Below are 17,044 nucleotides of genomic sequence, written 5' to 3'. Positions count from 1 at the left end.
ACATACATATAAATACGATAGGAGCAAGTATTAGAGGTGTGTATAAATTTTAAGTTCGAACTCCCGTGTATTTATTCAAATAAAAATATCCGGTGAGTTAATATATCTTTAACTTCAAATGTAGATAAGTAAGCTCGTGTGGGACAGTTAAACACGCAACCTTAACCAGGAAATATCTTCTGGGGACTCGCGGGTGTCTGGGTGGTGTTTTAACAAGTCAACGACATGTTCAACCCGATTCAATGATTCAATACACCAACCATTCAGTAGCTAATGTAATCTACTCTAATGTAACCAATAGACTTTTTATAACTTCTTATACATTCTTATATGTTAACTTTATTACGGAATACATCGTAAATAAAAGTAAAAATCTTGACTTACAAAACCAACATAACACCATACACGCTGGTGATTAATATATGTAAGTCAGGGCAAAATTATACCGTCAAGAAACATTCAACGCTCAACACTCAATAAATTTTCGTTCCATTTAGAAAAAAGTTAAACTCTTTTTTGTAACACTTCTTTTGTGCTCGCTTTAGTTTTTATTCTTTATTCGGGTGAGACTTTAACTGATGATTTTACACCAGATTATCCGTTACTTGGTATACAAGCTGGATAAACAAATCTTCACATGACTTAACTGTTACTGTTTCAATTTTAGTCCTCTTTTTACAACGTTTAACAATTATTTTGTTTATGGATCACTGATTTATTATTTTATTCATTTATTACGATTATATTTATAAATTCGATGCAAATAAAATTATTCGTCACAGTTTTGGATATAAATTAAAAAAAAAAAAAAAAAAAAAATACTAATCAATTATTTTTTTTTTTTTTTATTTAAGAAATTCAATTTTTTTACTATAAAATTTTTTGTGGAAGTATTTTTGATATTAAAAATAATCATATCGTATCATTATTAGTTTGTTTACCTTCACACTCTGAAAACTACTTAGCAGTGATAATATTCATTGCGAAACTCGGGTGTTTATCTTTACGAGAATATTACTGTTCATTCAAACAAGAACAGACTTCTGTTTTAGTATTATTGTCTCCTGACTATGCCCAAAAATATTTATATTTACAATTTAATCTTTATTCTTATTTCAAGCTTATATCTCTTCAATAAAATCCAAATTTATTTAAATATTTTAGATGAGTTTTATCGATATTTTTTTTAAATAAAAAATTTTCAGTTTTATTAAAAAAAAATTTGACATTAAAATTTTCTAGATCTTGCGATATTTTTAAAAATTTTATCGGAAAATTTCCAATGATTGTTATCAAAGACCCAACTCAAATTGTAATAGCGTAAGAAGAATGTTTTATTACGATTATTATTGTTATTATTATTATGAATAGATATTCAAATGATTTGACTTTTGACTGGGGTTGAAGAAGAGGCTTGGAAAAGGCGTGGCCCTTTGAAAAGTACAAAAGATCCATACAATCTGAATGACAGGTTGTCAAGAGTTTTGAAAAGGCCAATCAACTTTTCCAAACCATTAATAAACAATATGAATAACAATAAAAAATTTAATAATGAACAAAACTTATTGCCTCCCATAAAACTAAATTAAATTAATTTTTTATTGAAATTTTTTGTAATGTTTACTACAAAGAAACATCTCATCAGAATGCATGATCGATAATAACAGACAGCATACATAAATTCTGATGAATAGCGAGCCTTCTTCGCGTACTTTGTGTACAATCTACACTCTGTGTAGTCCAACAACAGCAGCAGCAGCACCAGAAGCACCATACTAGTAACTTCTAGATTTTTTGCGATTCAACGTTCGCACAGTTAACTGATTAAAGAAATAAAAAATAAAAAAAGTCAATGAATCAAAATAAAAAAAGCTGTTTTTAAAAAGTTTTGTTTAATTTTTATGTGATCAAGGACAAAGCAATCGACGATACATTAATCGAGGCATGGATAAGTCCCGTGACTAACCCAAGGATCTTTTAACATATAAAGGGATACTTTATCTCGTTATAACCCTCCCACGCTTAAAAAGTCACATCGGGCTGGTATTGTGCGTTTGTGTTAGTAAGAGTGCAAGCACATCAGTAAATGACCTTTCAGAAAATTCTAAACTTTTTGTCACTTCTGTTTCTTATTCAACCTACGACATTGTCTTGTTTTCATTTTTGTTATTTACTTTATTTTCATCGAGGACAGCACACTGGACTAGAATTAAATGGGACAATGGACGTTATTCACAATTTATCATTTTTTATTTTTTATATTATAAAAAATTCATTAAATATAATTAACAAAGTTTTTGCCTGAAAGTGCTTAAAGTTTTTAAGCTTAATCAATCTCTGCTTAGATCTCAGTTTAATGGTTGTTCAGTGTAAATACTTTCTGATATGGCCAATAATTAATAATTTTTAAAATTATTTTTAATAAATAAATTATGGCAAAAAAAATTAGGAAAAAAAAATTGACATTTAGAAATTAAAAAAAATTAAAAATCCAATTTTTGGAACTAATTTGTTTTGTAAAATAAAATTTTTAAATTTTCTAATGACTGCTAACTTTAATATCATGATTTTTCTTGGTTTAAGAATTTTTTTCTTGAATAAAATTAATTGTTTTTTCCGTGGAATCTCTTGAAAAGAGTCAAAAAAATTTTTTTGACTTAAATAAAAAATGATTTATTTTAGAACTTAACTCTCTTCTTCGGTTGAAAAAATATATCTGGTCATATCACGATATGTTAAGCCAGATATGGCCAATTTTTGTCTCAGAGACTCCTTAGCTGAGTAGTAATCAAAACTTTGTTTAAAATTGACTTACTGTAAATAACTTTTATTCTCACTCACGATGTAATCTTACTTTTCTCTATTATACTAAAATCACTCAAACTTTATCGAACCTGACATGAATATATATTTTGCTGTCAAAACAAATGCTATCGTAAGACAACATCCGATTCGAATAATCTTTCTCAGCACAGAGACTACCCTCAATTCTCTTTACTAAATATCTAACTTTTTTATCAATTTATTTTTCTATTTTCACTACCTTTAGCCCCTAAGGACCCCTAAGATTTCTGAATTTTTTTACTTATTTATTTATTTATATATTTAAAGTCTAAATTCAGTCGGGTTTTCTTCTTATCACTGTCACTTTCATCTCTTTAATAATACATTTTACGAAAAAACTTTTTCTCTTAGTTTTATATTTTTATCTCAATGAAAATTACGGTAAGACAAAATCTCAAATATTTACAAACTTTTTTTAAACAAATCCTCGTATTTAGAAACAACAGTGCAATAAAATAAAGATTAAAGCAGTCAATAAATTTGCGAAGGTTTAAAAATACATATTTTTTGCTCGACTATACTACTTTAATTCTCATTCTTTTTTCGGGAACTACGATAACATCATTACGTAGAGACTTTATTTTTCGACTACCAAGGACGTGTGAATTTTCGGCACTGGATACATGTTTTGCGAGTATTAGGTCAGGGTTTTTGAATAACTAATGGCAAACAGTCCTTATATTAATCATGATTGATGAGGATATCTGTCGACTCGTATTGTACTATTTATTATATAACTTATATTTTTTTGACAGTCATGGACTGATCAATCATCTCTTGAATATCTCGGAGATTAGAGTAAAAAATAATAAAATTCGAAAAACAAATATTCAAGGTAACATTGAGGATGAAAATGAACAAAAAAATTGGGAATCCCTCATAAAAATAATTTATAACAAAAATATATTTTCAATAGCTAATTTTTTGTTGATTTTTTTTTTTATATATTTAATAAAAAATAATCAACTATAATAAAAACGTACTACAAATATTAAAAAAATTTCTTATACATATTGTGAACTATAAATAAATAAAGTTTTGCTTTATTAAATAATGACTTTTGTTAAATTGCACTGTACTTTTTTGAACACTGAAGTTTTTAAAGATATAAGCTCACCCCGATGTTAAAGTTATCAAGAGCTTTCATTTGAGTACCCACATGCATTTTTGATATATTTTTCATATGTACATATATATAAATATATAAATATATAAATATATAAAATATATAAATATATAAAATATATAAAAAATTGATGTGGGTATTCAAATGAAAGGTTTCGATGAGTAGAACATCGGGATGAGCTTATATCTTTAAAAATGTCAATAGTTAACAAGATACAAGGTCATTTCTCGATTAAAATAGATAATCAATTTTTTCCATAGAAGTCTTGAAAAAAAATTGTAACTTTAAAAACATAAAAACACTTACTTGCAAAACCAAAAAAAACTAAAGATTGAATAATTCGATTTCTATTTCTTCGAACTAAATCAAATATACGAGAATTTTTTTATCAGTGACTTAGATTTCAATCTCGGGTTCTTGTGTCTTGTCACAAAAGTATCTCCAGTGAAGTTGAGTTGAGTAAAGTCGAAGTCGTTTAATGCAAGAGAAGCTAAGCCGTAGTCCAGGCTGTATATTTCAGTTTGTTTAACGACAAAAGAATATAGCGTGACACGGGTTTATGTCGAATGATAAAAAACAAAAGTTTAGTATTTTTTTACTTTATTCTTTTTGTTTTTGGAGTCGTATAGGCTGGGTCTTGCGTCCAGATATCGCTAGGTACACATGCAGTTGTCACATAACTGCGACGAGTTACAGCTCAAGTGGTTCACTAGGGAGCTAGGGAGGATAGTGTAGGGCGATACTGGGATACTGGAGCTGGAGATGGAGATGAAGCTGAGTAGAGCCCAAGTCCGAGTTCGACTGAATGAGTGACTGGGCAGGAGACAAAGGACCAAATAAATAAATAAATAAATAATAAAACGTAGACGGGGTTGGGAGATAAAAGAATCCCAAGGACCGGTTACGTGCAATGTCGACGGTATTGTCCGCGTCTTTGTCGTACTCAGTACAGTATCATCGGGCCAGTTTTATTCATTATTTATTCTTTGTAAGCCTGAACCACGGTACCACCCTTCTACCTTCTCGGCAGGTTACAAGGAACATGATACACTTTTTGTAGCTCTCGTATGTGGTAAACCCTCGTCATATATATTCAAACAACAAACAACATTTATTTTTATCATATTTGTAATTCACTTTTCTTTCGCTTCCGTTTTGCTCCATGTAAATATCTTTTATTTATAATTTATAATAAAATACTTTACTCAAAATTCATTTTTATTGCTTTTAAATTTTCGTACATTATCAATGAGTTCAGAAGACCAAAAGTTCTTTGAATAACAGCAAAAAATTTTGACGAAAAATATTTTTAAAAATTAAATAAATATTTTGTTTGAAAATTTAATAAAAAAACGTATATAAAATTTAATTTTTATGTAACTGAGTGGATGGGGCTTTTAACTGTGGGTGCGTTGACGCAACGAGCGAAACGGGTGCGCCAACGCACGAATAGAGTACCGAAAGCCTTGTCCACTGAGTTCATATTTAAATAAATGTTATTAACTAACGTAATCAATGTAAAAAAATTTTTTTAAGCAGTAATAAATATTAGATTTATTTCTATTAAAAAAAAATTTTTTTTTTTAATTTTCTTAACAATCTGAATTAGGTTTTTATGTCTAAAATAATTGGAAAATTAGTTAATTCAGGACAAAACTGCAATTTTTCTCTTATTGTATTTTTGTACACTGAAAAAAAATTTTTTTGAACCAAAAAAATTGTAATGAAGACCGAAGTTATTTTCCTTAAAATTTTCTTGATTTAAGAAAATTTACGCTTGACTCAAGACTTTCTTTCTGTGTATGAATCCAAGGCCATTATTCATGATTCAAAAGACAGATATAAAATATTCTGAAAAATATCAAAAATCATAATTATTGTGATTTTTTTTTTAATAAAAAAAAAAAATAATATTGATAATCTTGAAAACAATTTCCGCTCTAATAAAAACAAAATTATTATACTTATTTTGACTTTTACTTCCTGGCGATATTAATTATTTAATTATCAGACGACACATGCGTTCCAGACAAATTAATTTGATTGCTGATTGGCAATAAAGTAATTAATTTTATATGAGAATTATCTCTTTGACAGATAAGAAAAGTTACTCAAGAAAATAGAACGCTAATTTAACTTGGAAAATTATTTGATGTAGGCGTTAAGAAATTCTTTATTAACAATTTAAATCAATTTTTTTTTTTTTTTTTTTTTTTTATCAAAAGTTATTCCCCGACAAATATAAAATTAATTGAATAGCTTGATGCGATAAAACAAAAATTGACTGATATTTTTACGCATGACCTTTTGACGTTAAAAATAAAGGCGAATAAATTGATATACAAATTTAATAATATTGAAGTAAACAATAGGATTATTGAAATAAATTGCGTACCGTAATTGATGTAATTTTGAGCCATAAAATTCCCTCGCTGTATGACGTAAATCATAAGAAATGAATCGATAATTTGGAAATTAGTGTGAATAATTGAAAATGTAAAACTTATATTTAATGATGTTACTTCCTTGGTGGTTACTTCGGTACTGAAGTTCGTAACCTCTTTATACCCTTACCTTAAAAGTCTGCCGTTATTGGCTTATTGTTCGCCAATAGCTTTACAAGAAATAATTGAATATTTAATGAATTATTAAATAGGGTCATGAACCCTGCTAACTTTACTACTAAAGCTTATTAAAATTAAGGGCTTCTATTATTCTGTATACACTTTAGATAAATTAAAAAACTTCACGATTAAGAATAAAAGTATTAAATATATTTTAATTTGTTATTTGAAAAAATTTATTTATATCTTATCCATACACGTGAGTAAATATTTATCGCACATTAATACAAGAAAAATCGATTTATTTTAAATAAAACTTCGCCTACATTCAAATAAAATTTTTTATTAACATTTAATATATTTTTATTATTACCTGGAGATCACCCAAACATAAACGTTCTATTAAATAGCAATAAAATTTTATTAATAGCAAGTAAATTTATCTAAAAAAATTTATCTTAACCTACTGGTAAATTTGTCTGCAATAATTATGATGGCAATTTAAAAATGATTAATGATCGGTAATTAATTATTATAAAAAACAAAATTAAAGAATCACATTTAATACAGGAACAATGCATTATGTATTTTAAATCTTATTAAACAATGCAAACTAATAATTACTGAAAAGAAAGTACAATAATATTTTTTCAAGGATATTTAATTTTGTAATTCATTTAAAAATGTCTTAAATTTTGAAATTATCCATTATGGATTTTTGTAATAAGCTAATAAGTAATAAATCGAGTCATTAAAAAAGTAAAAGAAAGAATATTATTAATTGCTGTTTGGTATAATTTATTTTGAAACTCGAAAGATAAAAAAAATAAAAATGAAAGAGTAGACAATTAGGCAAACAAATTTATTGCCATTAGCAACTAGTGTTTAACTAAATAAATCTTGTAATGCAATGAAAGTCTTTACTCGTACAAGTAAAAATGTCAAGGCCGTTTATTTCTAACGGACAATCAATAAAACACCTGATGGAAATAGCTACATGATTTTTCAATTAATTTAATAATTAACAAACAGAATAACAAATAAATAATAGTAATAATAACAGAGAGACCACCGGAATGAATGCACATACAATTTAATAAAACTGATATGTTTGCTTTGAATAAATAAAACGATAAAACTAACGATTGAATTTTTAATTATTCCAGAAATCGAAGCCCAGGAAGCGTGCAAATGGTTACGAGCCGCCGGTTTTCCGCAATATGCACAGATGTATGAAGGTCAGTTATCTTTATTACATTTATCAATTTATTTTTAATAATATTTTAAGTAAACAATCATCCGTTTATTTAGCTTCTTTTTCTTTAAGTCAATAAATAATTACATTATACAATCGACATGTTTGTTTTGTTATGTAACCCATGGAAATGAGATGTAACAATAATCGCTTTCACTCTATTATTGTATTTTCATTTTAAAACGGTTATTTTTAATTTTAATGATCGAGTAAAAACAAAATAAAAAATTACTACCGGGATTAAAAATCTTAAACTACCTGTTATGATTAGTATCGGTTTTTTTTTTTTTTTTATCTGATTTTAGTGGGATAAAAATTTTGAAATAGAGAAAGAAAATTTAAATATTCAAGTAAAGATAAGACTAAAACATAAACAGTAGCCAGAAGTTTGATAAATTTTAAAATTATAATTAAAATTTTGAAATAAAAAAAAAAAAAAAATAAAAAATTTAAGATCCGGGTAGAATATAAGAAGAAAATGTTGAATTACAAAATGTGAAAGAGATTTTCTACGAAAGAGATAATTCGCGGCGTAAACTCGTACAAAGATATACCTTGAGTTAACTTTTCAGTGCTGACTATTTCTCGATATTGCTTGTTTGTGGTGTGACGGAGTATAACTAAACGTATAACATTTAGGCTAAACTCTCTAGTCTCTATACTAGTCGAGTTTTCCTCTTACTCGCAAAAGCAAAATCCGTCTTACGATTCTATCCCGTCCACTATATTTGTATTTCCTACTGTCCATTAAATATACAGACTTTAAAATAATGTCATGTCTAGTGTGCGCGGTTGATCTCTTAACTAGAAACGTTTTGCGAGTATCAGCTGTTGATATTTTTTATTTTGCAGACATCACTTTTCGCCCTAAGTCTGCATCTACTTCTACTTCTACTTTCGTTTTAACTTACTTGTCTACTGGTCGAGCATGTGCTTGTACTTCTTATTATATATTCTCTGATGTAACAGATGTGTTTTAATTAGTTATTCCAAGTAATTCGTATATGATGTATCGCGAGATTTAAATTATTACAGTAGACTATAAACATAACTATAAATATGTATAATATATATTTATATTCGAAGATTGCTTTCGTACAATAACGGCTCGGTCTTTATGACATTGAGACAAATCGACAATTAGATAAATGGTTTAATCCACTGGAGTACCAATTAAATTTGACATGCTAAACAATCTGATTTAAATCAATTTGAAGGATACCATTTATTAAATGTGTATAGCTGGTATTCAATTCAATTTTTTACTGCTATAAATATTTATTTTTACTTTATTTATTTTATTTATCGAGTTTAATGCCAAGGCGATAGCCGAATGGCAAAAGTATACATTTTAATTACGTTAAAGTACACAGAAAAAAAAATTTTCTTGAATCAAGTATATAATTTTAAAGAACTTAATCTTATTTATTTGAGCCGAAAAATTCTGAAACTAATAAATTTTTCTTGATTCAAGAATTTTTCGCTTTGATTTAAGACAATTTACCCTCTTTAAAATTATTTTCTTGGTTAAAGAATTTTTCTTTCGAATCAAGTTAATTTTTTTTTGTTCAATGTACACGTAATAATTAATGAAAGATGATTTTAAATTAATTTACAATTTTATTTTATTTTAAAAAAATTACAATTTTATTTAAAAAAAAAAAAAAATAAATAAATTTATGTTTTTTAAAAGTTATTTATGCAATTTTTTAATCATTTTATTGCATAAAAATTTTTTTTTAATTTTATAAAAATGTGAAATTTAATTTTTTATTGATTTTTCACGTCAAATTATTTTGAAAAATTTTTTTTTAATTTATACCATTGATAAACTTGAAGATCAAATAAAATTTTCCAAAAAAAAAAAATTCTTATCAAAAATTTCAAAATTCAAATATAATTTAATTTTATCAAATACTTTTCAAGATATTCCAATGTTCTAATTAATAGATTCAATTATAAAAAAGCTCAACGCTGAATAACAAACATTTCCGTTTAAAATTGATTAATGTTGTTTTTACCACCGCAATATATCGGACTGTGTTTTGTCCAAGAAACATATACAATCAAACTAGGTGAAGGTTTCTAGATCTGTGATATTCTACAAAACATAATTATATACACGTTATTTTATTTTCTCATCTCCACTCTACTCTATTTCCGTTAACTTATTTAATATTCTTTCAATCTAACTAGTTTTTGTTTGCCCTTCATTTTTCAAATCAACAAATCACATCGTATTGTATCATAAAAAAATGCGATTAATTCCAGCATACTAAATACTAAAACATTTAAAATAACAAACAAAACAATATCCAGAGCATTAAACTGAAATTTTCCGGTAGTAAAATTTCCCCCGAAAGTTGCCAAATAAACTAGAAAAATCGGGGACGCGAAAAGAGATTAGGCGATTCGTCGAACCGAGTATATATGTAGGAAGAGATAAAGCAAAAGATCAGATGCAGAACAAGAAGACCAGAAACAAAACGAAGAAGAAGAAAAAAGAAGAAGGAGTAGCAGCAGCAGCAGCAGACGTTCGTCCGACAATAAATCTTGCTCTTTGAGTGGAGACCAACTGTCTACAGTTTTTGTTTCTATTCTCGTATATACGTTTTATCCACGCATTTATACATCTATTGAGCTCCCAAGTAGATCAGCATAAAGTAGAGTTTAAATAAGATAGTTGGCGCTGTGTATTAATATTAATATCTCGCCAAAATTTTGAATTAGCTCATTTTCATTTTAGTAAATAAATTTTTTTGTAATACTCGGCACGACCTCGGCACCAAGTTTTGCGTGCAAACCACTTAAATTATTAAGTTGTGTCTGACGTAAAAGCTCCCGTTTAACCACCAACTATTTTGTGGTTCGTGAGTAGGAACATCCAAACGGCATTGAAAAAGTTGCGATAACGGGCTTAAAAAGCCACTGACATAGGTAATCAGGTCAATGACGATCCGATTCTCGTTCTCTTATTGTCGCTATTTTTATTCTAAGCTCACTTACCTTGTTATAATTTTAACAACGCGTATTACTTCCAATCACGTCAAACAATTTTTTAACTTTTACATTTATTAATAACTTAAAGACACACTTGCCAATAAGTACTGAAATTTTTTTTTTTTTTTTCATTTTCTGTACTGACCAAAGATACTTTTCTATATATAAGTAACTCACGCTTAGACGTAAGTTAAATGTCTCGAGATTTTCCGCTGGCCTCCAAATACTTAAAAAGAAAAGTAGAGTGTCACCTAAAGCAGATGAAAATGTTTTATAATTTTTGACTTAGAAATAAAAGTCAAACAAACAAGATCTTGGTTAAATGTCAACAAATTTATACTATACTTCTTAGCCTTTGGTTTTGAATTATAGTTGAAATAAAATTAACTGAAAAATAAAAAAAAAAAAATAACAGAGGAGAACTTTAGTAAAAGGAGAATATCATGCGCTAAAACTAAAACTAGAAATGTCAACCTCTGCGAATATAGAGTCTTTATACGTATGAAAATAAGCGAATAAGGTTAATATTATTCTGGAAAGTAGTTTTCAGTATTCATAGCTTATTTCTAAAGAGAGAACATTCTTTTCATACTCGTATTCGCATAGGTAAAATTTATAAAAAATTTATGACATAATAACACTCACGGAAGCGATATTAATGGTTATAAAAAACTCGGTTTATTTTTTTTTTTTTTGACTAAAATAATATTTTAACTTTAAAAATATTAATATGTTAAATTTGAGATGTAAGTAGTTGTTTTATGTATATCGGACCATTTCGGCAGAGAAAAGTGTAGTATATGGATTTCAGAAACTACGCGTTGGCCTTTTAGCTTACGAGAACATCTTACGATAAAACGAAAACGAAGTAATAATAACTGGCAGGCTATTCTTATCTAATACACTTTAATAATAGCTGCGGTTTCTTCAAATAACACTAGTAAATTATTACAACTGGGCAACTTACCAAATTGTCAATGACCATCACTTTCTAATCACGCAAAATTACATATAAGGGAGCACGCAGTACATCAGAGCGTTATTTATTTCAATTTAAAAAAATTAATTATTATTTTTCTGTCATTAATCATTTTTTTGTGCTTCACTTTATTTTGGACACTTTCTACACAAATTTTTTCTTTTTTATTAAAAAAATAAATTGGGAATTTTTTTTTTTTAATTTTGAGAGGACGTGAATAAATACATGAGAACTTTTTCTCCCGATTTTCTCTATTGTTAGAAATTGTAGGCGTGATGATAGAATAATGATGACAATTGGGATGATGATGATGATGAAGGAAAAAAAGTGAAACTTGTCCTAAAAATCAAAGCGTAATTTAAATATTAATCCAAAGCTTTAAATATAGAGTAACAAAGTAGCACACGAATGTTTTTCGCGTATGATTATTTATAAAAGAACCCAAAAAAAGATATTGTTTAGTGGATGTGCTGTTGACGATGAGCCAAAAGAAAGACAGAGAGAAAGATAAAAAGAGAGAAAGAGAGAGAACAATCAGCATCATCATCATGTCGTAATACAAAACACACCTATAGTTGAACTCAATTTGATTGTACTCCTTTTTTACAACTTTTTAAAAAGTACTCTCTTTATATTATTACACAACCTGAAAGCTTTATTCCGCGAAAAATTTAAGACCGTGACATTAAAATTCCGGGGAAAAGTTTTAAATCGGTGAATAAAAAAAAGAAATAAAAATGATCGCAAGAGGGAGTTTTATTAAATTGATGATGTAAAAAAGCAAATAGATTCCGTACCGTGAAATAAATTGATTTTAAAAATATAAGTGCTTACGTGACTTGGTAATCATAATAAATTTTAAAATATGGACGAAATTACCTCATCGAGTTTTTTTAAATTCAAAATGTTGTAAAATTTAGCTGTATATATATACTTTTTATATGCAAACATATATAATAATGAAAAAAAAAAAAAAAAAAAAAATCATTGTTTCTGGTTGCGTTTTCTGGGTCCTCGGGGCATCTCGCGATGCAAGTTAAGTAAAGACTAATACAAGCTAAGAAGTGTAGACGAAGAATAAAGAGTAAACACTGAAGAAGAAGAAGAAGAAGAAAGAGGTAATGCAGAAAAAACGCAGGGCATGCACCCATTAGCTGTCTCTCTTGCTCCCAAATGGACTTAACATAAGTACACACGTGTTATCTCTTACTCACAACTACATCGCGGGTATTGCCCCCCTCCACGAGGCTTTAACCGCGACAACTTCCCCACTTACTCAACAAATCCCCACTTAAAAACCTCGTTCTCTTGTATATGCTTGCTCACGCTTCAAGACCGCTAGTTTAACGTCGACCCACGCCGACCACTACTTGTTACTACTTACAATCTTTAAAACACTCGATAATTAACTCATTTTTGAGTAACACCAGCGGTTTATTAAACAAGCTTTCGTTTGAAAAACGCGCGATCAACGCGGCTGCGTTTTTTAACTCGAACATTGATCGGACTAAAAACTTTCTTGGTAATTTATTTACAAACAACCAAATTGCTTAGACTATTTGAATAAACTCAACAATGTGTCACAGTGCAAGCAAACAAATGTGTCAGTACAAGCCGAGTAATTTGTGAGTGATAATTTAAAAAATAAAAAATATAAATATAAATTGCTGTGTCAAGGACCTCGCGTTACCGTACATAGGTGTGACAAGTCAACATACCATCTTCGCATCACATCTCGTCCAACGGAAAGTAGACATCTATATGTATTACATATTACGTACTCACACATTTACATTTACATGCTCATATTTATGCTGGATGCTTCGAAGATAATTGAGAGAGCATTTCCGCTGATAAACTTCCGGGCTCGCCGGTGCATAACCTATCATAATAATAATAATAATAATAATTATAATAATAATAAATATAATATAATATTGTATCCAGCCATCAGTCCAACAATCTGTTCGCACATACGGCCAACGGACATGTGTTACACCTGGAACAGAAGCTACGAAATGTGCAATATTAATACGACATTGTTATAAATTTATTCAAAATGAAAGGCTAGTATTTCAATAATTTTTTATTTACGCTAGTTTTTAATTGAAAATTACGCGGTAGGATTTTTAAAAAGAGTAAAATTATTTTCAAATTTTTTTTTTTAATATTTTAAACAATAATTTTGAGTTTATACAAAATTTTAGTGTTTGAAAAATAAATATTTTTAATTAAACTTTAAGATTAGAATTTTATTATTTAAAATCTGATTATTATTGAGTTTTTTTAATGCATACATTTTTACTGTAAAAATATATTTTTGAATTTTTCAATTTTGAAAAATTGAATTTTTTTTAATAATTTTTTAATTTATTTTTTTGGAAAAATCCTGAAAAATTATTAAATTTCTAATAATTTCAGTTTAGTTATTTTTTAATAATCGTATTATTATTATTTAATAGCAGTAATTTATTTGATGGATAAAAAATGAAAGATGTAAGATGTAAATAATGTAAAATAGACTTGTAAAAGAGTTAGATGAGGATGATTTTGAGTAAGAGGGCACTAATTTAACCTGACAATCATAACTCGCGTAGTTTTATACCGATCACAACACAACAGCTTGCCATTTTAGTCCACCGATCACATCCTGGATCGAGAAAACTCGTTAAATCGGTGAGCTTGTAGATGTAGACTTGACATATGCATACATGTGCTATGTACGTGTGTATTATTATTATATGAGTAATGTATAAAGAAACGGCTGAACTATGAGTTGAATACATTAATGCGTGTATATTTGTCCATGCAACAGATTATTATAGTATTATACTAAACGCATGAATTTATAACTCGCCCTCAGCTGGGTACATTTCGGCCACACACGTACTCATACAAATATTTAATAAAAATAAAGAAAAACAAATCAAGCAATTAGATTGAACGGTATAACGAGTCAACTCAGTAATATCTGAAATGAAGTCATCCGGTTGTCAAACGATACCAATGCATACCTTATACGATCGACGTAGGTGTAATTACACTCGAAGAAAGTCACGACTACATATTTTGTGTGCGTGACCAATTTGTCCACTTTGCGGTTCATACATACGTGAGACATTTGAGATGTTTGTGTATATATTTAAAACTGTTGGACAGTAAATTTGTATTTGTATTTGTGTTTGTTTCAGTGATGATGGCTGCGCGTAACAACGTCGTTACGCGTTAGTTATGTCATCATTTTTTTGGTTGCTGAATTATTTAAATAAAGTAAATATCTCACAGTCTCTCGGATTTAATTGATACTAAAAAATTTATTTATGTTGATAAAATAATTCCTTGCTAAAATTTTTTTTTTTTTTTTAACGGAAAAAAAATCAATTTTCTTAAAATTGTAAGAAATTTATTTTAAAAGTAAAAAATTCCAGTTTTAAATAATATTTTTCTAAAATGCAATTTTATTACGGGATAAAAAAAAAAAAAAGTTATTGGGTAGAAAAAAAATTTCTTGATTAAAATAAATATTTACAAAAAAAAAAATAATAATAATATTATTTTGAGTAAAATTAAATTTTTTTGTGTATGAATTTTAAAATAAAATGTTTTTCAAAGTTTTTGAAAATCTTTATTTTAAAATAGTAATTTTTCAGTTTTTTGCTCAAACATCTTAACTATAAAAATTCACACAACAGATTGAAATAATTCAACAGTGATTTTTCTCATGGAGATATGTAAATTATTTCACGCTACCAATAAATAATTCCTGATTGAATGCACACCTATGAAAAATTACAAACGTTATAATATGAATAGCTACTAATTGACCCAGTTGAACTTGACGCGGTGCGGATCGGTATCACCTATGAAAGACAATAGTGATAACAGCTGAGAGTATTTCTATGGAGCTAGAGTTGGATCTGATTAATCGAGACAGCTTGGCTTCTTTCTCACTCTGAGTCAGGATTTATGGATTAGTGGCTACTGCCGAGTACGGACCGTTATTGATCCAAATCCTTCTCATATATACATTACCTGAGCAGTGTACAGTGTACATATAACGATAATGTGTATAGTATATAAATAAATATAAATAAATAAACAAAAAGCCATTGGCCACACCAACTTGCATTGAGCATTACCATTCAGCCGTACAGTACTGACGACGATTTATCCAGCGATCTATCAAAAAATTTATACGACAGCGTTAAAAATAAAGTTAAAAATGACCAGCTGATGTGGCCTTCAGATTTGTCCCAAGTCGGGGTCACTGTAAATGGAGTATAGACATAAGCAGAGGACTTGTATTCAATTCGGATAGTTTATCTTTCGAAAACATCAACTGAGTAGAAATTTTATTCCCAGTAGTCCACTGCATAATGTTAATTGATTAGTCATAGTTATCATTGTTTAGATATCGCTTTATTGATAATAATTCAATATTCACTGTTATTCTAATTCTAATTCTGATACACTCATTGTCATTATTATTCATTATTTTTTATTATCTTTGTTTAACTTATCTCGATCTATAAACTAACTCTCTGTTTTTGTTTGAAATAAAAAAACAAACAAATTTTTAACAATGAAATTTAAATTATGTTTTTGTTTAAAAATTACCGGATACTAATATGGCTTTGTTATTTTAAAATTAGATAATTTTTATGACGTAGAACGCGTAGGATTAAGCAATACTTAATTTTTTCCGGTATTAGAATTTTAAAAGACTTTTTTTATTATGAAAATAATTTTTTTTACATAATACATAAATAGAATTAATAAATTATGGATAAAAAGTATAAAAAATTTCAATACTCTCTGACAAATATTATTAACTTATGATTTTATCTCACCGATCGAGAGAAGATAGCGCAAACCACGATTTCGTGATCTTACTATTTAGAAATCTTAATTTAATGGGTTTTAATTAATTTTTGTTATTTAAAAGTAGAAATTTTTTTAACTTAAAAAGTATTTTTTTGTATTTGTCTTGAGAAAACTAAAATATTATATTTCCGAAGTTCAAATTCAATATTTGTATAAGATATTTTCCTTTCTTTTCAAATTTTTCAAAGGAACTCTCTTGGGTCGTGTCATAAAATTCCTTTCACGAAGCGTACTGGGACCCGTGACGTCAGAGGGTCTTGAAGCACCGGATAGTGTTAGCTAACAATAAGAGATAACACCCCGAAGAGGTCACAGACCTGATTATCATCGGCTTTTGAGATACACAGACCTATTTTAGATCTCTATTGTTCAGATCTACTATTATTATCATT

General features: G+C 27.9%; 1 protein-coding gene across 1 annotated transcript in view; it reads left to right on the top strand.

Moving 5' to 3' along the window:
* Cv-c (RhoGTPase activating protein) overlaps window positions 1-17,044 on the top strand; it is a 90,443-nt gene that overhangs the window by 56,139 nt on the left and 17,260 nt on the right. Inside the window, exon 9 of the mRNA XM_074243123.1 lies at window positions 7,701-7,772. Within this exon, the coding sequence (XP_074099224.1) occupies window positions 7,701-7,772 (72 nt within the window). The remainder of the gene's footprint in view (window positions 1-7,700; window positions 7,773-17,044) is intronic.

This window comes from Cotesia typhae, unplaced genomic scaffold (genome assembly GCF_013202065.1).
Source record: "Cotesia typhae breed Kobodo isofemale line unplaced genomic scaffold, CoteBio_Ctyphae contig_4, whole genome shotgun sequence".
NCBI classification, from domain to species: Eukaryota; Metazoa; Arthropoda; class Insecta; order Hymenoptera; family Braconidae; genus Cotesia; species Cotesia typhae.
Note: the sequence above shows the minus strand (reverse complement) of the source record. Positions and strands in the feature narration are given on the sequence as shown.